The sequence below is a fragment of the Haliaeetus leucocephalus genome, unplaced genomic scaffold, assembly GCF_000737465.1.
Source record: "Haliaeetus leucocephalus isolate CR32 unplaced genomic scaffold, Haliaeetus_leucocephalus-4.0 Scaffold668, whole genome shotgun sequence".
In the NCBI taxonomy this organism is placed as follows: Eukaryota; Metazoa; Chordata; class Aves; order Accipitriformes; family Accipitridae; genus Haliaeetus; species Haliaeetus leucocephalus.
Genome location: NW_010973104.1, coordinates 1,874,248 through 1,897,541, shown reverse-complemented (window position 1 = coordinate 1,897,541; position 23,294 = coordinate 1,874,248). Strand labels below are relative to the sequence as shown.

The following is a 23,294-nucleotide window of genomic DNA, read 5'->3' as shown; positions in this document are numbered from 1 at the left end:
ATGGCCATCCTCTCCCGGTCTCTAAAGGAGACATTTGTAGCTAAATGTTTATTTAATCATTCCAGTTTCTACTCACAAGCCTGTACCTGCAACCTGTCCATTTTGTGCCATCAGCCTCTGCACACTTTCTGAACATAAGGGGCATAAAATGCATTACCTGAAGTAGAATGATCCATGGTGTTATTCTGAGCTATTCCAAAATGAGTTATAACAGAAAATAATCATCATTCCAGCTATGATCATATCTTGGTGATATAACTAAAATTGCAAGTCTGACCTGAAGGATTCTACCCTTTCCTCATTTATATACATGATAAAACAAAGCTATTCCCAGCTGTTCCTACAACAGGGGACACAAAAAAATATTTTATTCTAAGAAAGCCCTAAGAGAACTTACAGAGGAAGAGACCTGAAAAAGGTATCAAATAATTACTGAGATGCACATTATTCTCTCCCTCTCAAAACACAAAAGATAAAGAGATTTAATAAAATGCAACAAGTTCTACAACGGTCATGGAAAATACTTGACTTGCAAACATATTATTAAACTGTGGAACTTACTGTCACAGGACACCCTGCAAAGTCTTTAGAAGGGATGTTGAAAGGATATAAAAATCTTCTTCTGGAAAACTTAAAAATCTTTAAAAGCCTTAAAATTTTGTGCGTGGCTAGGATGAGACTCCAATTTAACTACTGTACTGTGTATTTCTTTGCACCTTTCTAGGAAGCAGGTGGTGTGCACAAATGACAGGACTGCTGCTGTACAGTATCACTCCCTAGTCCTGTCCAGGGTAACAGTTCTTGGGCGCACAATGATAGTGCGCTGCACATTCATATTTAGTCTGCTTCTTGCTAACAGCTGCAGGTCCTTCCAGATTTGCTGTTTTCCAAATAACTGCCTGGAACCAATCTGTATTTGCGTTGTTTATTTCTTTTCCCTGGGTGTATGAATTTACATTTATTAGCACTGAACTGCATCTTATTGCATTCAGCCCACTGATCCGATTCTTTACGGCCACTCTGCTGTTTGGATTTGTGGTAATAAATAATTCACTGTCTTAGGTTAGTTTGCTTTCTTTCCAATTTCAGCAGCACCGGTGAATCCAACCACAATTCAAACTCACTTTTCTCTAACTTGTTAACAAAACTGTTAAATAAATTGTAACGCATTACTTTCCTAAATAATATTCCCCTGATACTACTCCTGTCCGAAGTCTCTTCATTAACAATTACTCTGCTAACCAAGCAGTACTCCTCTGGTGTCTGTGTAGTTTTGAAGTTGCTATTTATGCATTTATTTATTACAGCATTGTTACAAACTGCGAATCAACTGTTCAGAGATCCCCAGGCCCCGTGGGATTCCACGACAGCCCACAAGTGCATTTGAAATTCGAATGTTACAAATGCACCAGTTTCAACTATTACACTGGTAATTCCACTGTTTGTTTGATCTGCATACCTTTCAGGCTTTTCCCTTCTGATTCTTTGCAGACATCACAAAACATTGGTTTTTAGTTCTTCTGTATCCTCTGCAAAGATTATACAGTACTCCCATGGAAGTCCATCAAGTCAAAGGACGACATTCACAGAGTATTGGATCAGCCTTCTAGGTCTTTTAAAACACCTGGTATCAACCATCCTGATCAAGCCTATTCCTATCCACCCTGACCTTCTACATTCGATGAACAATCTTCAATGTAGCCCTGGAGATGTCTGCATCTCTATTTCTACACCACACACTTCTACTCCCCCAAAAAGAAGCTTTCACAATTAAGTCTACTCTATTAACAAAAAACCCCAACATATAGCAGGGGCCAAAGATAAAAAGCACATAGGTGCTCAAGGCAAGTTCCAATAGAACATCTTGGTGTTATTTGACTAAATCAAGCAGTGTGATACATGGATGAAAGCACAAAGAGTTGAAGGGTTTATAAATATAGATATACATACAAAAAAACCCCTTCAACTCTTTGTATGAAGATACATGTATGCACTTGTAATGGTAACACTCAATTCAGAAATTGATCACAGCAGGGATCCACCACATTTTTAAAAAGTTGGACATCTGAGCTCCACAACAGTTTTTTCCCTGTAGTTCTGCTTGTTCTGCTGCCCTTTCACAATACATACACACACATACTGAAATCTCAAAGCAAGAGATCTTAAAATAATTTTACCATTTGCCAATGATCTTATTGATGTAGCCAGCTTTCTTCAGCAACTCTGGAAGCAGTAATTCAGAATCTGCAATTCCTCCTACTATATCCTGTGGTGTGTATGCTGCATAAAACAAACAAACAAGCAAAAATCTTTCCAGCTCTTACAAATATTGGAGCAAACAGCTCATGGCTACCCATCATTAGAAGCACTGTTACTGGATCAGAAATAGCAATAAGCTTAAAGTCCCAGCAATATCACTCCTTGGGAGTCCTCCCAGGCCACGAGATAAAGAGAACAAATTGGTTCAGAGAGATCAAAGGGAGATCTCCACCCACTTGCACACCACTGCCAATAATAGAGAGGGCTGCCATCACAGAATGAAGGCAAGACCCTTGGAAGGGGGGGGGTGTAATAAAAAGAGCAAGTACTTTAGGTGTGCATTGGAGTTGCCTTTACTCTTGCAAATTTGCTGTATATTTTCTAAAATGAGGGCATTTTTTTCCTAAATCAAATGATCGAGAAACTTGCTCAGACTGCAAGACCTGAAAAAAAGATATGTCTCCCATAGTCCACAGCTCTCTGGCCCTTGAGAATCTAAGGTGTGACTTTGGTTAGGACAGAGATAGCCAAGCAGGCTTGCTGATACACAGTGTGAATCAGTACATAGCTGCTGATTCTTGCCCAAGCACGCCCAGGCACATGGCATCTTTCACACTGGAACTAATCACAGGAATCAAAATCAACCCAGGGTCCTTATGAACTGGTAACCTTCCCTAGAAGCACCACTGGCACAACAGTGCTTTAAAACTTCCAAGGCTGAAATGGTTAGAAAACTGGCTGCTGAATAAAACTGTTAGCAGCTTGTTCTTTACTCTGGGTGTTAACATACACCCCACGTGACTTTCTTTCACCAGACACCAATCAGCCTGCCCAGAGGAAACACTTCTCAGCCAGCAGAAGCAAATGGATCAACCAGCCTTGTTTATCTCTCTTAATTTGAGGAGGTTTTCTGCTTGATGAGGAGGAAGCAATAAATTTCACGCTTATTACCATCAGTTAACATGGTAATCTTTTTGTGCCATTCTGGAAGATCCATAGGGGAAGATCACCGAGCCAAGCCTTTGTTCAAAGCAAGACTTCCTACAAAGCACAGAGGGAAATCAAGAGAGGAAGGCAAATCAGGAATGAAGCCCATACCGTTTCTGGCATGTGCATTTGTGGTGTAAAAACCATTCCTCACTGGGAGACGGCCTGTCAACAGTGCTGCCCTTGCTGCAAACAACAAAAAACATTTTATTTTACATGCATTCTTTGCTTAATATTAACATTAAGGCTGAGGACAGTGCTCTGACTGAAGGATGTCAGTGTCCTTTTGCCACAGCCAGCTACTAAGATCACTCACATTGGAACAGGCAGCAACTCCTGTCTCCAGTGAGCCATGGAGAGAGCCAGGTTCTGATATGACACCATTTGAGTTATTCCAGGACAAACCCGACTGAAATTTGGCTCCTCTATTAAATTATCCACTGCTGAAGAATAATTACTTTCAATAGTCAATGTAGCAGCCCTTCTAACTCAGTAATTATAAAAGGAATACCTGACATATATATTTAAGAGGAAATCATAACACAAACTGATTACACGCTTAAGGCTAAGTTTTCAAGCTTGCCTGAACAAAAGTCATGTAATAGCAAATAAAGAGCTGTCCAGCTTTGACAATACAAGTCAGGTCCTGACTGTAGGGAACATTTAAACAGATGTTTAACTTTAAGCATATGCAGTACCACCACTGGAGCTAGGACTTCAGCATATTTCAAATGCCTTTTCAGAGCAAGGACGTCATCAGCACACTGACAACTTATATCCTAAATGAAAGCCCAAATAAAAAGCCCCTGTTCCTCATTGTTGTTTCAGTTCTTGGCTGCCAATCAAGTTAGAGGAAAAAAGAAAGAAAAAAACCAACATCCCCCAGAAAAAACAGTAAGGATAAAAATATCTGTGTCTCCCAGACCCAAACGTTTCTTTTATCTCTTGTCCCTTCCCCAAGAATCTTGCAAGCCACCAGGGTCAACAACAGGACACAACGTGCTGCCATTCCTTGCATGAAAGTCTCACCACAGCCAATAGAATCAGACAAACTACGTACAAACTATGTTCAGCAACAATTTAGATACTGCTTTGTCTGTTTGTCCCAAAATAAGAAAGATGAAAAAATGCAATGACTGAGGCTAGAATACTAAACCATAATGTAAAAAAATCCTTTAGCTAGACTGATTTGATCACTAAAACAGCGCTTTGTATGAACTGAAGATTGTAGGTTTTCCAATCAAAACATAAATAAAAAGGGAGCAAAATGCAAGATCAAAGCACCAAATCCAAACTCTGCCCTGAGGGTAATCACTGGTTTGGTTGCTAGTTCATGTTAGATGCTGGCAAACGTCCCAATCTTCTCAGAAGGTGGCATGCTTATATGCTAGTTTAAAACTCAAGTTTACTTACACGGAGAACAGAGGGGGTTGGCAGTATAAAAATCTAGGAAAAGCATCCCTTCTGAAGCCATCTGGTCTAAGTTAGGAGTTTCCTTAGAAGGCTCTCCAAAAGCTCCCAAATCACCCCAACCCATCTGTAAAAAGAACACACCAAAAGATGTAAAAGTACTTTCACTCTTCCACAATGACAATGCTTCTGGGCCCACATAATGTTCATGTTCAGTTTTGGGCCCCTCACTACAGGAAAGACATGGAGGTGCTGGAGCGTGTCCAGAGAAGGGCAACGAAGCTGGTGAGGGGCCTGGAGCACAAGTCTTATGAGGAGCGGCTGAGGGAACTTGGGTTGTTTAGCCTGGAGAAAAGGAGGCTGAGGGGAGACCTTATCACTCTCTACAACTACCTGAAAGGAGGTTGTAGTGAGGTGGGTGCTGTTCTCTTCTGTCAAGTAACTAGTGATAGGATGAGAGGAAATGGCCTCGAGTTGCACCAGAAGAGGTTTAGATTGGATATTAAGAAAAATTTCTTCACCAAAAGGGTTGTCAGGCATTGGAACAGGCTGCCAAGGGAAGTGGTTGAGTCACCATCCCTGGAGGTATTTAAAAAGCATGTAGACTAGGCACTTCAGGTTGGACTTGATGATGTTAAAGGTCCTTTACCACCTAAATGATTCTACGATTCCATAACACTTTTATTGTATACCTTCATTTCTGTATCTTTATAATGCTCATCTCCCTACTTAGGGAGTACCTCACAAATGGGATAAAAATGAACTTCCCCAAACCTGTGAAGTGGGGAACTATGACGCTTTTCACTGGCGAATGGGAAACCGAGGCACACATGAGATTAAATAACTTGCTAACAGGCATTAAAACACTTGTAGCAGAACTGGGTAAGAGCCCTAATGCCTTCACTCTTACTCACGTGCCTGAAGACTGGCAAGCACACACATACCAGGGAGGAAAAGGAAGTTACACATCATATGCTCAGTGTTGTACAGCTGCAAAGCCTGACCGTTCAGTCCCTGGCTATGTGTCTTTGTGTTGGACCATTGACCGCAGGATGCCATCTAAGCCTGCTGCATCTATCTATCCGTGTATATGTAACAAGAAATGCAAGGAAAAGGTCTAAACTCAAAAGCAGTGGTACACGAAAAGAGAGAAAGTGTTTATTTTAAAAGCAAGCTCTGGAGAGAAACCTGCCGGAGGGATCATGTGTCACTCTGCTTATTTGCAAGACAGTGGTTTCACCCCACATCCTCCTCCTAATTCAGAGGGGTCACAGAGTCAGGAGAACCATAAAATTACCATCATGTTATCTACGTTCATTGCTGACAACTATTATTGGTAATAATACAAATAAAAGTAAGTGACTTAAAACAGAAGGTTCTAGAAAGGAACAACTTAATGAGCAATTAGGCACCATGGCTGCTGGAGATTATATTATGCTTTAAAAAAGGCAATAGCTTTCTTTAATACAGATGCGTATCAGGTAAGCAACTGATATGGAGGGCATAACGTATCAAGATCTTTAGAAAACCATCTGTCTGGTCCTATTTGAGAGTCTAACATTTACACTGCAGTGGTGCAGTTTGGAAAAGAAAACTGTTGGAGAGCTGCAGAGCCGGCTGTTGAGGTTTGAGAGAAGAGCAATTAAATGGTACCACCTAACACTAGGATGTGGAATTAAAATGGATTCAACACGATCACCCCCGAGTTCTCAATTCTTCAGTATCTTTATCATCAAGGAAGAAAGAAAAAAAGAATATCACGTTGCTCTAATTCACACACAGTGACAGAGTCACAGAAGTTACGGAAGAATCAAAGGAAAAAGACCACGGAGATGTATTTTTAATGAACAGCCTGTTAAATAAATAAATACATAGTTCACAGAAGCTCCAGTCAGGATCTGTGCCTCATCATGTCTCATGCTGTACCAACACTTCTAGAGTGGGATAATCACTGTCCCAAGGAGCTTTCATCTTGAAAATTACAAATGCCAGCTTGGGGGGAAATATTCCTGAATGGAAAATTGAGATGGACTGCCGGAGGCTCAAGTGGCCAGAAAAACTAAGCTTACAATGTAATTATCTTGTACAGGAGTGTAGAAACACTATGAAAACAACAGTCACGTTGAATTGGCAGAACAGAGCCAAACAGGCAATAAGAGCTTGCCCACCCTTCAAGTCACATACCTACCCTCGTTAGCTTTTCAAGTAGCTTAAAACAGCACACAATGCATTTCTACTACAAACATACCTGAAAGGTGAGATGAAAATATTAGAAGAGAAGCAAAACAGGAAGATGGCAGCAACTTGAACATGTTGGAAATGAATATATTTCCTTAGCCATGTGGCTAAGACCACTACAGGGTGCAAAAGTGAAAAGACTTTTAGTTGGAAATAAATCTGTGATTATTTCTGCTCCTTAATGATTTCTTGCCTCCACCACCCCCCAGTTCAGGGAGCAAAAATTAGCAGAATTAGCTTTCTTCTTGTTTAGTTTTTCAGCAGGCAAGTTTGGGTTTCTAAAACACTTCCTGAAATGTATTGGAGTTTCTTTATCTACACTTGTAGATGCACCTCATTCAGTGCTACCACAACTACATCCATCACTGGTATTAGAAGATATTGCCAGGATTATTTTTGTAGGCTGCAAAATCAAGCCTTAAGTTCTGAATGATTCTATCAAGGTTTGAAAATCACCAAGACACCCTGTTTTTCAACATTTACCAGTGCCAAGGACTGTGTAGTTAATTGCTCGGTCATTATGAATGGACTGATAGATAAGATGATTAGACTTCTAGGTAAGGTATGTAGGTTTGTAAGCACCAATTCTAAAAGACTGGCACATGGGCTTGACTTTCTAGATCTGAGAAGTCTCATTTGTTTTCAGCAGGACATCCACGCACAAGGAGTAACGAGAGGTTTACGTGCAGTGTCTCTAGTGCAGGTTCCCTAGGGCAGCTCTGCCCTGAAGGAGGGGCAGGGCTGAGATACGCCAGGCCTGGGCCTTCCTTTCAATTCTTCACTGCTTTTTACACAAAATCTGGAAAGGACTCGAGAAAGAAAGCAACTGAGCATGACAGCTTTTGGAGTAAGTGCTTATTCAAATGTTCCTGCTCATTTCAAACTTTTCCAGATCATCACATCGACCCATGAGCTGTGCCTGAATCACTGTGCTGAAGACCTCTGACCATGAATCACGGTACAGACCCTGTTCACGTGCTATCCCACAGGCGCTGGCCTATCGACAAAGGGAACAGATGTAGCACATGGCTGAACACAGAGGCCATGCCACCTGGAAGGGATGATGTGTGAACCTGGAAACTGCGACCTAGGGGGGATTGTGCACATCAGGGAGAGCTCTGCTCAGCAGGAGTCAATGAGACAGAGCCCTAAGGAGCACAAAGCAGCAAATAAATGCTCAAGACACGCTCTCAAATCATAAGTCTTGCCAGGCCCAGAAATGGCCCCTGATGCGCACTTAGGAGGATGTCTAGAAAAAAAAAGTAGTTTCCAGGATAAGGCTCATGGGGAGCCAACTTGATGAAACCTCTATTTAAAGGACTCTGCCTTGGCACCAATATAGTTTTGGACCCAGCCTGTGCACCACGATGCTCCCGCGAGCTCACAGACCACCACGACAGCATCTTCAATGTGCTGTGCAAGCACTATGAACAAATTTCCCAGGCACCAGCAAAACATTTTTGATAGCGGCCCTGCCGGCAAGGCGCTGGCGCTCAAACCATGCCCCACCGAGCACCCATCGCCAGAGCCTGGGACAGGGTGGGCCACCACGGGAGCCCCTCCACCAGCCCTGGGACCCCACCTCACCACGAGGGCACTTCTCTCACCCCAATGGCAAGCCCCCCCACAGCCCACACCCCGTGACAAGCACTCTATGGAGCCCAGGCCCCAATTTCCCTCAGCCACAGTGACCCCCTTCCCAGGAACCCAAGCCCTGCTCTGCGGAGAGACACCCAGCCCCCTTCTTAGTCACAAACAGAGCCCCCTCCCCGGTGACCACCGTCCCCTCCCTCCACCCTACCACGCACCTCAGTGTGTGTGTCCCCCCCCAAAATGACTTTCTCCCAGTGACACGGGCCGCTGCCCCCCAGTGACAAGTGTCCCGTCCCCCGGGACACCCCCCCCCGGCCCCACTCACGTCGTCCATGAAGAGGAGGAGGAGGTTTGGGGGCGCGGAGGCCGCAGCGGGGCCCAAGGCCCAGCACAGGCAGAGGGGCACCAGCACCCTCCTCGCCATGGCAACCGCCGCCCCCCGCGCGTCACGTGAGCGCCCCTCCGCGCTCGCGTCACGTGAGCGCCGCCCGCTCTCGCCTCACGTGACGCGCGGGAGGGGCGGGGCGGAGCGGAGGGGACGGCGGAGGTGGGGACAAGATGGCGGTCTGCATCGCCGTGATCGCTAAGGAGGTGGGGCGGGAGCGAGGGACAGCGGGGGTGGGCCTCGAGTTGTGGGGCCTGAGCGGGGACAAGGGGGGCAGGTGGAGCTGTGGGGCCTGAGGAAGGGTGAGGGGAGAAGGGCTGGGTTTCCGATCGTGGGCCCTGAGCAGGGCGGTGGGGCCAGGTGAGGTTGTGGGGTAGGAGTGAGGGGACCAGGGCAGGGTCTCAGGTTGTGGGGCCTGAACGGGGGTGAGGGGAGCAGGCCAGAGCCTTGGCAGATACAGGGCGAACGGGGCAGACACTGGAGGTTGAAGTGGGCTGAGCAGGCTGGGACCAGGGCAGAGGGAGCTGGGGCAGCGAGCGCAGGGACAGTGTGAGGGTGGTCTATGGTGTCCTGCTGCCAGGAGAGGAGAAGGGTTTTCCTCAGAAAGAGCTGGGGACAGGCTCTGGTGGGGCAAGGGGACAGGTCAAGCAGTGGAGAGACCTGAGCCTTGTGCAGTGCCTGTGCAATGATTCTCCTGCCACTGGTGTATGGAGACTGATCTGCTCCACCAGCGCTGCAAGGTGTAAAGCTGTGACAGCTGTGAACATTAAATGGTTAAAATAGCTTACTCTGACAGCAGCAATTCTTTGGGTGAAAGCACTGTTATGGCATCAGCAGTCACTTACACAGCAGAGTGGCCAGTCCTAGTTAGCATAATTAGTTCTCCTCCTCAGAACTACCCCCTGTACATCCGGAGCGTTCCAACTGAAAATGAGCTGAAGTTCCACTACACCGTGCACACTTCCCTCGATGTTGTGGATGAGAAGATCTCTGCGATGGGCAAGGCCCTTGTAGATCAGAGGGAACTGTACCTAGGGCTCCTCTACCCCACTGAAGACTACAAGGTGTATCTTTCTAATGCCTTTTGCCATGCCATTATGTATTTTTATGCTCTTTCTTATGAGGGGCTCCACGTGGGAAACCTCTCTTCCTACTTGATGCCATGTTAAAGACATCAGCAGAAAATATACAGACTTGTTCACTGACCAGTTTGTCACGTAAAGGTTCAGGTTTGGTGCCTTGGCCAGTTCAGCAGCTGACTGTGACTAGAACAAAGGTTAGACCCTTTAATAACACCAGTGAAAGTAGCAGGAGTATGAAGGTGTCTCTGGTCAAGTACCTAAATCCCAGGCGTGTGGTCTGATTTCTCTAAAATCTGTAGTCCATGGCCACAGCATCCCCAATGTTTTTAAATCACAGAGTTGATCTTTTGAACTTTCTTTGGCTTTTTCTCCGAATCCCACAGATGGAAATTATCAGCATACCTGATTTCTGGGTTTTCATAAACAGGTTGTTAATTTTTAAAGTCTCGGGTCAGTCACGCTGGCTGATATTAGAAGATCTCCACCCCTCTGATTGTGGCTTCCCAAACAAGAATAAATAAAGTGGCTGTGTCATTAAAATGGTTCTTAAAAAGACAGAAACCCTCACCAAAATAGCTAGTGGGAGGCTGCTTCTGAAATTGCAAGGCATGCCTTACTGGCCACCATAGGAGTGAGCTTGACATGGAGTTATCAGAGATGGCAGAAGTCAGGGAGAAAGGGGATACAGTGCCTGCAATCTAGTGTCTTGCTTACCTCATCTAGTCCTAGTTATGTGCTGGGCACAGCAAGAACGTCATGTTTGCTTTCAGCTTGTTTCTTTGAGTGTATTCCAGCCTTGTTTCAGTTGCTTTGCCAGGCTCTGGTGTGTCAGAAGCACATGCCTTAACAGCTGCACAGATATGGCTACGTGACAAATTCGAAGGTGAAGTTTGTTATGGTGGTGGATTCTTCAAACACAGCACTTCGAGACAATGAGATCCGCAGTGTAAGTGCAGGAAATCAGAGCACAACTTGCCACATCAGTGTTTTTGCTACTTCCGCTTATTCATAAAGTGCTGAGAAGCAAAAAAAATTAATTAAACTACAATCCCTTTTCAGATGTTCCGAAAGCTGCATAATTCATATACGGACATAATGTGTAACCCTTTTTATAACCCTGGAGACCGTATCCATTCCAGGTAAGTGGGCTGACCATACTGATCTTTCTGATCTTTGTCATCTTTCTGGAACTTGCAGTGCACCTATGATGTAACAGGACCAAGAGCATAACCTCTGTGGTTGACCAGTTCAAATGTGCATGCTCTAACTGTCTAAATGGAGAACAGCTGTGTTGTCTTTGGGCCATTACTGCATAACAGAAAACTGATACTCTCATGAGAAGTTACACTGAACTCACTCCCACCTCAGAACTGGCATTGGAAACATTGACTCAAGAAAATTAATTTCTTGGGGAGAAAAAATTGCCTGTTTCATAGATAAATAGGAAAAGAAATGTAGGTAAGTAGAGCAAGTTAAAGAGTGAACAACTGCTCTTGTCCAGGGCTTATCCTGGGGTAAGGACAGATGGGCATTCAGCACATGTAATTCCTCACATGTGAGGGCCAGTGCCCCCCATTTCTCATCTGTAATGTCACAGGGAACTTTAATAATGTTGGGAGTTTCTATTGCCTAGGCAAGAACAACTTCTTTTACACTTCACTGAGGCAGGTCTACAACCAGGATGAGACCTGCCATTACTTCAGCTTAGTTAAAAGTCATTATTTACACAATGTTCTAGTTAAAGAGTATGCTATAGTTAAAAGAGTAAAACCATGTATTCTGCTTATGGAAAGCTAGCTTGTTAACCAGTAAGAGGCATTGTTAGCCATTGGTTTTGTTACAAGGGATTTGCTGTGCAGAACTAGCTGCTTCCTTTAATATTCTGTGTTCGTTTCCTTCTCTAGGGCTTTTGATAATATGGTGAACTCCATGATGATGCAGGTGTGCTGAAGCTCTGCCCCTTCTCATCTGAGTGTTGAGAACATTCCCCATGTACAGGAGTGTGCCTACAAAGTGATGTATATATTGTCTTCGTTCTGTGCAATATTTTAAATTTATTCTATGTAAAATAAACTTGGCACCTGCAAGGTTAGCATGGATTTCTACTCTAGCAAACCTGAGTATAGCACAGAAGTCACGGTTCAGCTTCATGCCTTCAGGTAACATGTGAGAGCCAGCTCTTCCTTCAGGAAGGTCAGCTGTGTCAGACAGGAGGTTTGTTCCCTACAGAAATGTATGCAGCTGTGCCTCTGTGTAACTCACATGTTGCTGTAGAAATTGGGTTTTGTGTAAAAACAGCAGTTCCTGCTGTGCTTGTGATTAGAGCAAGCACAGCTAAGAGATTATTATTAGGGTCAACCTAGATTTCAGTCAGCTGAGATGCAGAGAGTGACACTGTTCCTCCGAAGTACTGGTGCTTCAGAGCAGTTCCTCTGAAGCAGGAGGAGCACATCAGCAACAGTACTCCTTTTGCTCTGTGCCAGCCCACTTCACTGCTGCTCAGGACTATTCATTCTGACAAGAACATCACAAGCAATGCTTAATTCAAATATACTTGGGCTCCTTGTCCTGTTTTTCCTTAGCTGGGAGTGCTCAGATCTGTATGTACTTACTCCATTAGTTCTTGGAAAGAGAAAGTTCTGCAAGTCAGCTGAAGGCTCCAGGTTTCTCTACAACCCCAGCCACTGTTTATGTACTTGAGAAAGCTCTGGCAGACAGCAAACAGCTGGTCTCAAAGCACCACCTTGAACCTGATTAAGCCCTACACTGATCTTGCCTTCCTGGGAAAGATCTTTGGGTGACTCACATTTGACAGTATTTGCTGTTATCACTTTGCACCTCATTCAGACAGGCCAGGCAGACTTAACAGTTATTTCTAGCCCAGGTCAGGACCACAGGTAGTGCAGCTGGGATAAATCCACACCAAGAGATTAAGACATCAGGATTGCACAGCTGCCTGGCTCATCCCAAACTAATCTCTATTAGCATCTCATCCCCCTGCAGCTCCCTGCTGTTCTAATTAAAGACTGCTAAATCAATAGCAGGTATTTATATAGAAAAAAATACAAACTAGACTAGAAGAGCATCCCAGCTTCTTAATCGCTTGTGCAGTGTGCTCACACTATGCAGCTACAGCAAGTTCAGCAGAGGTAATGCAGGCAGGCATAGGCACTGAGCAGCTACTCGGTGCTTTTCACACACCTCTACTCCCAAGTCTTTCCTGCCCCACAGGCAGCAGTCTGTGCTTCAAGCACCTAATCAGTTAAAAAATACATAAAACGTAGCTAAAAAAAAAAAGCTGCACAGCTCCAAAGGATACAAGAAGCCTGGAGAAAGCCAGGTCAGCATAGAGTGTCAGTTCACAGCCAGCACGGTCTTGCTGCAGATGAAATTCACACAGCAGGATCATTTATTTTAAAAATAAGTGACATTTACAATACCTTCTCAAACAGAACTTAAATACATTTAATCAACAACAAACTGTCAAATAATGGGAGATTGAAGTGTTCAAGCCTCTCCCACCATCTAAACAAGGCACAGCTGTACACTGCTATTCCAAAACATCCATATAAAAGTCTTCACTCTTTTCACTCAGAGATATGGAGCTCAGTATTTCCCCTTCCACAAGAGTCCAAACACCCCAAAGTAGTTTCTGTTAAAAATTAAGTCTCAAAAATTTACAAAGCTACTAAATGGAAAGTTTAAAGCCCTAGAAAAAGCCTGTTTTATAGTCTAAGCCTAAGGGTAGCTCAGATCAAGGCCAGTCTCAGCAGCATAGTGCACACTGGGCAAAGTGCAAAATCAACACACCATGAAGAGTTAAGGCCCCAAGCTTTAAAAAAAATCTTGAGATCTTAAAGGGAAAAAAAAAAAAAAAAGAGTGGGATTTTTAGCCTGGCAATGCCGCCTGAGCTGTGAAAAGCTGCTTTAGGAGTCAGTTGCATCTGTTGCATCTGGGTTAGAGGAATCCTAACCAAGGATCCCGAAAGATTAGTGTGAGAATTACATAATAAAACTGATTTCAATGCAGAACTTCACACAGTAACACTGTCTGCTGGTGTTTGCAGCCTGCCTCTTTGAACACAAAGTTTCTCCTTTAAAAACAAGAGGTTTCAGAGCTCATAAATGCAAGATCAGCAGGAAGGGGAAGTGTCAGGCAGCGGTTGTTTCCCAGTACCCAGCTCCTGTGGTGCACTTCAGTCCTGACCCTCTAGTTCAGCTGGGCTCACGCCATTCCCAAACAGGGATCTGGAGCAAGAATGGTGACAGGAGTAAAGAGGAAGATCATACCAAATTTGCAACAGTGGATGATTTTGTAGTACTGCTACTGCTAGAAATAAAGTAAAATGATGAGTTGGCAGCGCCCTTTGATCCCTGTAGCTTTGGAATGAAAGCAGGAGGGGGTAAGAGGGGGTTTGTTGACTTCTGAAATAAAAAAGGGGAAGGATTTTGTGACACCCAGGTCTTGTTTAACCACCACAGAGATACAGAGGCTTCCAGAGAAACAGCAAGGGATGCTTTTTCCCTCTCCTAGTTGTTACATGTACAACAGCAGCAGCAAGCTAAAAACCAGACCCAAACCACATCATTAGGCTCCATCCTCTCCCCAAGAGCAAGGTCAGAAATCCACAAGGCTGATGAAGGAAAAGCTCCCCAGCAGTCAGATCTACGGCTGCAACCCAAGACTTTCTGCACCGATTTGGAAAAGAAAGTGGTCTTTGGAAAGGTCTTTAGCATCTTCTTATGGGCAAGAGAAAGCAGCATCCAGCTCTTTTAGAAATATCTGGCAAAGCTGAGGGTGCTTCACATGCTGAGCAGGACAGCTCTGCCCTCACGGTGGGGCAGAGGGCATTTGGACACCTGGAAGCCAAACCAAATCCTCCGGTATGGCCCTTCTCTATGGAATGAGGATGAGACTGATGGTCTGGGAAAGCTCTTCCCTTCCCAGGCCAGGGTATTCTCTGGAATGAGACTGTTCTTGATGACAATGCAATCCCCTAAGCAAAGCTAAGGTGAGCCCCTCCAGGGATGCTGGCAGGGATCCGGCTGATGTGCGGGTGGAGCGGATCCAGTCTTCCCTCCCGCAGCCTGGCACACAGCTGCCTCACCGGTAATCCTCACGGCCAGGCAGATGGCATTTTTAAAATTAATCTTTTTTGGCTTGGGTAGGCATATTTTTAAATCTCTCCAATCCCACCTCATTTCAGTCCCATCGGCATCACCAGGGCAGTCCAGTCCTTTCTAGTACGGAAAATACCAAGGCAGCAGCCTTGCCCGACCCCTAAACAAGAACAAAAATAGCATTCTAAAGCACCAGGGCATTGCTCAGCTGAGAGGTCAGCTGTGCCAAAAAGCACAGCTACCTGCTCCTTCACCCCTCCAAGAGGTGGGACTCACCCTTCTGCCCCAGCTAACCTAGACTGAACACCCAAAAGATGGGGGAGCCCCAAAGCCAGGCACAGCTCTGGGACTGGTCAGGCTGGGAGTACATTGCCCACTCACCACCCCCCAAAAATCCCTGCAGGGATGGGGGGGACAGCAGCACATTTCCAGGTGTTTTTTCCACCCTCAAAGCTCTTCTCTGCTTCCTCCTGCAGGGCCAAAAGGGCCGGGGCATCATTGAAGCTAATCCGCAGTGAGCTCACGGATGCACAAGCAGCAGGAGGTGTGCCGGAGAATAGCTCCAGGCCTGCACTGGGGATGCGAGGGATGCTGGGACAGCAGCGGGGATGGGTCTGCCGTGACATTGGTGACTGCTCACTTCAGTCCTCCTCCCTCTCGGCAGCCCACAGTCCCTGCTGAGGTGCCCATGTCCCAGCTGGACCAGCTGCCAGGCTCCTGCCAGACACCGGGGTGATGCTAACAGCATATGATGGGCAGGAGACATTTCTAGCACAGGTCTCCAGGAGGATACTCCTGACGGAGCCCTCCTCCATCCTCCTGTCCATGCCAGGGTGGGAGGTATGAAGCTAAGCACGGCCAGAGTGAGGGACAGCTATCCCCACCCTGGGGACACCCTGCTCCACAGGGATCTTGACCCAAATACGCAAGAAACCACCCTGCCCGGCTGCTCACCTGTATGTCCTCCCTCGCACCCTCAGGTGCTGCCCTCCGTAGTAGCCTCTCCGCCGGGCTAGCCCTCCCCGGGCTTGGAAGCGGCCCCGGTAGCCCCCACGGTCAGTGGTGCTGATGCCCGGCATGTTGGTCCTCTTGGGCAGCACCTGGAAGGCAGCGGGTGGCACTGGGGTTTGGCACAGCCCCATGCACATGGGGCTGGGAGGGATGGATGCACCACCCCAGGGCCTCATCCAGCACTTACCTTAATGACACGGCCTCTGAACACACTCTCGTCCAGCTCCACTGCAGCCTTCACTGAGCTCTTCTCCTCAAACTCAATGTAGGCATACCTGCAAGGGGACAGGGTGAGCAGAGCCCCAGAGACACCCCACTGCTCCCAAAGGCTGGGGAGCACAGGGGAGCACCCTCAAGATCCCGATCCCAGCCCCTGCAGACAGTACTGACCCTTTGGGATGCCCTGAGAACTTGTCGCAGAGGATGGTCACTCGGTTGATCTGCCCACAGCTGTTGAAGTGAGACTCCAGCTCTTCCGCTGTGCCCCCGTAATCAACCTGCAACAACAGTTCCAGCCCCTCCAGCACCACCAGCCGGTCCCCCCCCGCTCATGGGTCTGCATTCACACACCATCGTGGGAGGCAAAGGCCCCAGCTGACCCCACTCACACCTTGCCACCACAGCTTCATCATCTCCTCAGGTTCAGGAGACCCTTCCAGCTGAATGCTCCAGCCTGGAAACCCAAATCCAAGAGACGCCCCCCCCCCCCCTTTGAGGGAACAAGCAACACTGCACGACCCACAGCTTCCAGCGGGGTATTTTGGGGAGCTGACACTTGCAACAGATTATCTGCAAGTGACTGAGGATCATGGGCAGATGCTGAGCCACATTCCCAGTCTGGGCTGGGCAGAGGAGAAGCATTTGGGATGGGACCAGCCAGCCTTCGGTGTGGGGGCAGGTGGACCCCCATGCTAGGGATCTCGGACATACGTCCAGCTGGGCAAGGAGCAGTGAGGTGGGCTTTGCTCCAGGGTCTCCAACTTACATTGCCCACATAGATGGATCGCTGGTCGACCTCCATCTTCTCCTGAGTCATGTTTGGGAAGAGACCTGCAGAGACAAGGGGTTGTGCCGGACGGAGTCGCAGGAGCCCTCGACCAGAGGCACGTCTGTCCGTGCAAGGTCTGCTCCCAGCACGGCCACCACCGAGCTGACACACTGCAAAGCTCCTCAGGTGCCCGGTCATGTCTGGGCATACCCAAATCCCCACTCTGCTGCCTCCTCCTCCTCCTCCATCCCCTTGCCCCCTCCCTCTTCACAAAAGAGACCCACAGGGTGACTGCTCTACTGGGGCTGTTGGTGCTAAACTCAGTTACTTAACTGAATTAAATTTAATTAAATTAATTTACTGCATCTTGGCCTGCAAAGGTAGGAGGTAAGAGTGGATATAACCTGCATTAGCATCACACCACGCCTGGGACCCCGTCCCTCACCCACCTTACGTGTGCAGTCCCAGGCTGCCAGGAGAGGCAGAGCCACATGCTCTGGCTCCAGTTGCCACCCTGTGCCCCAGAGGTGTCCCTGGGGGGACAGCAGCACCCAGGGACAGCCCATACCTGCCTCCGAGCTCATGATGAGGCGGCTCTCAGCTTCCAGCTGCAACTCCTTCAGCCTCTCGTCCTCCTTCTCCATCTCCCGCACTCTGGCTTTGATGGCCTCCAGCTCCTGAAACCCAAACCAAGACTTGCATGAGCAGCACACAGAGCAGGGACACCCCCACCCTGGTCCCCACCCTGGGCTGGGACATTGCAGTGCTGCACAGCATGCACCTCCACCAGCAGTGGCCTTCCAGACTGGGGACAAGGGTGGGCTTGGTGCTGGGGACGACAGCCTGTCCCACAAACAAGGGGACAGCTCCCAGCTTCACTGGGGAGAAAAAACAGGTAAATATTTCCTTTCCCACGCTTGCTTGCAAAGCAGCGTGTGCTGCAGCAGAGGTGTACCAGCAGCACCAGAGCTGCCGGAGGGAGCCGGGGATTTAAGCTGGTGACGAACAGGAGCCATTTACTCTCACTCAGCCAGGCAGACATCTCAGCAGTGAAAGCTAAACAGCAGGAGAGTAACAATTCCATTTCCAGCTTCTCAGCTCAGGGGTTTTAACATCAGGGGCCCAAGATTATTCTTATTCTTTATTTTTGGAAGCGCTTGAAGAAAGGTGTAGAAAGTTTCCCATTTCCTTAGAGAAACAGGGAAAATTGATTCCACACTCAGCCAGGCACTCACTGGGTCCGGCACAGCCAGCTCCTCTGCACTGTCTCCCTCCAGGTGGCTCAGGTCCGAGTCACCATCTGCAGCCTTCCTCAGAGCTGCCATCTCTGCCACATCCCAGGACGCCTCCACTGCTGCCAGGGATGGCGGGTCCTGCCACCAGATCCCTGAAGTGTCCAGGAAGAGAGGACTGGGCGGGAACAGGGGCAAAAAGCCATTTAACATAGAACCTAAAGTAGAACGCCAGCCGGGCAAAAGCTTTAAGGTTGCTTCCAGCAGAAGGCTGAACAGGTGCCACCAAAGCAGTTTGCTCTTGGTGCTGCAGGCAGGCTTGCAGCAAGACCCCAGAACTGCAGGAGTGAGGGCTACTGAAAGGTCTCCAGTTCTTACTGAGCTACCTCCCAGCTCAGGGGAGGCTGCAGAGGGAACCTGGAAGCAGCTTCCCTTGGGTGAAAAAAAAACCCACAAACAGGCACAAACATCACAGCCTGCTGGCAGGGAAGAGGAAGAGGCGACATGACCTGCCCCACCAGCAGAGCTCACAGGCTGCACAGAGGGAGCAGCAGGAAACCCTGCCTCACCCAACCAAAGGCAAACCCGCACTCCTCCAGCCCTGGGCTCTTTGTTTGAGCCCACAGAGGGACAAACTCACCCACCCATGAGCAGGAAGCTGACCCCGCTGTAGCCCGGGGAGCCCCAGGCCTCCCACCGCCCCGGACCCACCTCACCCGGCCCCCAGACATGCTGCGCTGCCTTCGCGGAGCCGGCAGGAACCAGCGGAACGGCAACACGTGCGGATCTCCCGCCACCACGTGCGCCTCTCCCGCCGGCGCGCCACTTTCATACATCAGGGGCCAATCAGGGCAGAGCGCGCCGCCAGGCCCCGCCCCGTGCCGGTAGGGCGGGGGGGAGGCGGCCCTGCCCAGCCGTGACTCTGGGGCCGAGGGTTCGAGCCCCGGGGGCGGCAGCGAGCACGCGTGTGCACCCGGGGACACGCGTGGCCAGGCGGGGGCACGGCCCCCCCCGAGTTTGGGGACCTTCCGTGTCCACCGACCCCGCTGGTGGTGCTGAAGACCGCAGCCAGCTCCTAGCGGCTGCCCCTGGCACAGGGGGGAGCAGCGGGGCACCCAGAGGGGGTGCAGCATCTGCAGCCAGGAGGGGACATCCCTTTGGGTTTCCTGGGGACAACCCGCCGTGGACACCCCTCCTCAGAGCCGGACGAGGGGCAGTGACCGACCCCAGGGTTATAATGAACCCCACCAGGGTTGGGGGCACGGGGTGCAGGGCGCTGCCGGGAGAGTGGGGCGAGGGCACCCAGCACAAGCCCAGGCTACGGAGCCTCCGGTTGATATTAAATTGTCTTTATTACACAGATACAGAGTTAAGAACAGACAGAACCTGAATCATAAAGTTTACATCTTTCACAGGTCAAACATACAGTACACTTAGAGAAAGCGGGAAACAGCAAGGGGGGGGGGACAGCATGCCGAAGGAAAGTCCTAACACGTCATCTCTCTGGACTGGCCCCCAAAACCCACACAACAGGGCAGGGCAGGCTGCCGCCGTGCCCACCCGGCCCTGGTGGGGGGCTCTGGTTTCCAGCTCCCCCCGAGGACCCCCATGCCCCGGTGTCCCCATCCCCAGGGCTGGCAGGGTGATGCGGGCAGGGCTCAGCCCCCCACGGGACCGGGGAACCGGTGCTGCCCGTGCAGCCGTGAGCGAGTGGGGACGGTGGCACGACACCCCCCGCCCGGGGCCGTGGCGTTGGGTTGGCATCGGAGGAGCCCCCGGCGCTGGCACCACGGTGGGGACACCCCAGCATGGTTCCTAGGACCTGGGAATAAGGTGGCATCTTGTTCCCAACCTCAAACCCACTGGGATCCAGGGGGGCACCCCGAGGAGAAGGGGGGACCCCAGCAGGCCCCAGAGGAGGAGGGCAAGGAGAGGCTGTGGGGGGCTCCGACAGTGATGGAGCAAAGCCCAGGCAGGTGTGGGACCCCCGCTCCGGGGTGCCCTGCCTCGCTGGGATGCGGCACTTTGGTTTCAGCTGGGATTTCGGGTTGGGAACGTGAGAAAGGAGCCGGGGATGGGGCTCCGGTGCCACGCTCGGTGCCGGAGGAGAGCCACGTCTCTCCTGCCACCTCCTCCAGCCTGGTGCCGCAGCCAGCACCCAGCACTCAGCACCCTGGGCTCTGCCTCCCCCCCGGGGACCGGGACCTCGGGCAGGCTGTCCCCACACCTCCAACACCGTCCCCCATCCCCATCCATGATTGAGGGGGGAAAAACCCAAGAAGGGGAGCTGTGGGCGGCCACGGGGACCCGATCCAGCAGAGGACTGTGCCTGGGCAACCCGGCGTCCCTGAACTGCCCACAGCCACTGGGGTGTCCCTTCCCACCGGCCAGGCTGCACCGGCACCACGAGGCTCATCCGTCTGCCATCTCCTAGATGCCACAAAGCCACCGAAGGACGCGGCATGGGTCACGCATCCCCTGGCCCCCCACACGCTCCAACACCATTTTGGAGCAAAACCCCACGGAAGCGCCCACTGCTCCAGCCAGAGCCTCCCCGGCCGCCACGGCCCCCTCTGCACCCGCATCACTCCGGCCCCGCGGCCGCACCGCCGCTGCTGTCCTCCCCGCATCACTAATTTTTTTGGGAAATATTACACTTTAAAGCTGTCGTTCTGGTTTGGACGTCTGCTAGTGCCGCACCGCCTGTCCCCTCCCTCCCTCGGCTTTTGGTTTCAATACAAGGTTCTGTAGGGTATTTTTATTATTATTTAAAAAAAAAAAAAAGACGACGAAAATAATAATTAAAAAAAAGCAAAACAGAAGGGAGTGGAAACGAGAGCAGTCTCTGTGGAAATGCTCTCGTCCGCGGTTTCCCGGCGAGGCGGAGGTAGAGAGGCAGAGCCCCAGCGTGGAGCGGGGCCGGGGACACGCGCGGTGGGAAGGGCAGGGACGGGACGGACACCCAGGAGAGCAGGCGGCCCCGCAGCAGGTGCATCTGCAATACTCTTATATATTACCTCTTCTCAGGAAACGTAAGAAAAATAGACAATATTACATATGTCACACCATAAATAAAGTGAACAGTCACTTGAGGGGCACCCAGCAAAGCTCCCAGCCTCGGGGTGCACAGAACACCCCCCGGGGGGATGCACCGAAGACTTGGGGTGCACGGAACCCCCCCGGGGAGATGCACCAAGGTCTCAGGGTGCACAGATGCCCCCCCCGGGGGGGATGCACTGAGACCTTGGGGTGCACAGAAACCTGCAGCAGGGCTCGGTGCTGGTGGCATAGGGCCGGTAACATTGCCTCGGGAGTCCCCCATGCACCGAGCTCTGCTGCAGCGTGGCACGGCACGGCACGGCACGGCACGGCACGGCACGGCACGGCACGGCTGCCGCAGAAGGCAGCCGCAGCTGGGCCCCTGGGTGACCGGCAACACAACCGACCCGGCCCCAAGCCCTTCCCTCCTCTTCCTCCCCTACAAAAAACACACAGGATGGTTTTTGCAAATGCGGAAAAACTACAGCTCCTATCGAGCACACGACTTCTGTTCGCCTCCGGCCAGCCTCGCTCCCCCATGCCACAGCCTCCAGCGGGTTCTCATCATCTTTTATTTGGCAAATGTCTCTTATTATTATCACTATCATTATTATTATTAATTTTTGGACCTCTGCAAAACACTATTTACATTCACATTAGCGTACAGCACTCCTGCCCCGTGCGGGGCTTCCCTCCTCTCGGAGCCGGGGGACTTTCCGTATTGCACTCCCGTCCTCTGCGCTTTGTACAATGATGCGAGAAATACAAAATAATCGACATCGTCCTTGGCTGCCTCCTCGGCCAGGAAGGAGGTGGCGCTCGCTTTCCTTTCCTTTCCTTTTTCCTCTTAAAAATCCTTGCAAAATAAATCCGACATGGGGTGTGAGAGCAGCCCGGCAGCGAGGGGCTGGGGGGGATCCGGCCGCAGGCGGCCCCCGACGGCTTCGGGAAGGGAGAAACCCAAAATCTGTCTTTTAATCTCTTTTCTTATTCTCTTTTTCCAGGGCGGCGGCGGGCAGAGGTAGAGATGTGCCAGCTCCAGCTGTGCCCACCCGGGCGGTTCTCAGCCACCATCTCCCCCTCCCACGCCTCGGAGGCTTGCTTTTTTTAAAAAAAACACCTTTTTTTTTGCTTTATTTTAATAGAAACTCTTTAAAGCCCCAGGGGCGCGTCCGTCCATCCTTACGGGGAGGGGAAGGAAGCGACAACAGAATGAAACGAACTTTGGCAGTGGAGAGACGTTTGGATCTTCCTTGGTTTTGGATTTCCTTTGGAGCAGAGGTGAGTCTGGTCTGTTCTTGGCTAGCTAGCAAGGTAGTTACAGGTGAGCGTCCGTCACGCGGCTTGACTTGGCGTCGTCTGGTTTTTGGATTTTTTCTTTTTTTTTTTCTTTTTTTTTCCTTTTTTACAATTTCTTACTTAAAGCCAAAGAGTCCGACGTTTTCTTTTTTATTTTCTTTATTTTTTTTTACAAAAAAAAAAAAAAAAGAAAAAAAAGGGAAAAGAGAGACGAGGAAAAGACGTTTCTTTCCTCCTGCAAGCGAGCCCCTTGGCAGCGCCAATGTGGGCCAGGGCTGGGCCAACCTCTCCCCACGTCACTGCGTGGTGAGGCTACAGCCAAATCCCTCATCTGGAAAGAAAAAAAGAAAAAAAAAAAAACCAAACAAAAAAACCCGAACAAAAAACCAAAACCAAACCCGAACCGCAATCCCCCAACAGATAGAAAACCAACCAAAAAAAGCCAAAACAAAGACCAAAGAGAGAACAGAGAAGACCGGTATTTGCCTTAACTCCACTTAAAGCCCAGTTTGAGGATCCGTGAGGATTATTTGTGAGAGCTAGAGAGGTCGTTTCGGAGGTCACACGAGTCAGGTAGCTGAGGAAATTGCATCGAGTGCAGTCCGTGTCTTTTGGAGAGCGGTGGTAGCAGCGGCGGCGGCAGCGGCGGC

General features: G+C 49.5%; 4 protein-coding genes across 11 annotated transcripts in view; 1 reads left to right on the top strand and 3 right to left on the bottom strand.

Annotated features, from left to right (window-relative positions):
- The window catches only part of GALNS (galactosamine (N-acetyl)-6-sulfatase), a 55,537-nt gene extending 46,611 nt beyond the window's left edge, over nt 1-8,926 (bottom strand). For all 8 annotated transcript variants that reach the window (XM_010579577.1, XM_010579578.1, XM_010579579.1 and 5 more), the window contains exons 1-4: nt 8,813-8,926; nt 4,660-4,783; nt 3,358-3,432; nt 2,178-2,280 (exon numbers count right to left, since the gene is read on the bottom strand). In XM_010579577.1, coding sequence (XP_010577879.1) covers nt 2,178-2,280; nt 3,358-3,432; nt 4,660-4,783; nt 8,813-8,911 — 401 coding nt within the window. In that variant the 5' untranslated portion in view covers nt 8,912-8,926. The remainder of the gene's footprint in view (nt 1-2,177; nt 2,281-3,357; nt 3,433-4,659; nt 4,784-8,812) is intronic.
- Nucleotides 8,927-9,019: 93 nt separating this feature from the next.
- TRAPPC2L (trafficking protein particle complex 2-like) lies at nt 9,020-12,041 on the top strand. The gene is made up of 5 exons (XM_010579575.1): nt 9,020-9,078; nt 9,766-9,938; nt 10,813-10,900; nt 11,014-11,093; nt 11,859-12,041. The coding sequence occupies exons 1-5, from the start codon at nt 9,046-9,048 to the stop codon at nt 11,902-11,904; spliced, it is 420 nt and encodes a 139-aa protein (XP_010577877.1). The 5' UTR covers nt 9,020-9,045; the 3' UTR covers nt 11,905-12,041.
- Nucleotides 12,042-15,195: 3,154 nt separating this feature from the next.
- Nucleotides 15,196-19,142, bottom strand: PABPN1L (poly(A) binding protein, nuclear 1-like (cytoplasmic)). Its single transcript, XM_010579707.1, has 8 exons — nt 19,018-19,142; nt 18,310-18,484; nt 17,643-17,751; nt 17,072-17,136; nt 16,477-16,583; nt 16,274-16,361; nt 16,030-16,175; nt 15,196-15,235 (listed from the first exon to the last, which is right to left on the bottom strand). Exons 1-8 carry the CDS (start codon nt 19,140-19,142, stop codon nt 15,196-15,198), a joined length of 855 nt encoding a protein of 284 aa, XP_010578009.1.
- Nucleotides 19,143-19,715: 573 nt separating this feature from the next.
- The window catches only part of CBFA2T3 (core-binding factor, runt domain, alpha subunit 2; translocated to, 3), a 22,314-nt gene continuing 18,735 nt past the window's right edge, over nt 19,716-23,294 (bottom strand). The window contains exon 13 of the mRNA XM_010579705.1: nt 19,716-19,738. Within this exon, the coding sequence (XP_010578007.1) occupies nt 19,716-19,738 (23 nt within the window). The remainder of the gene's footprint in view (nt 19,739-23,294) is intronic.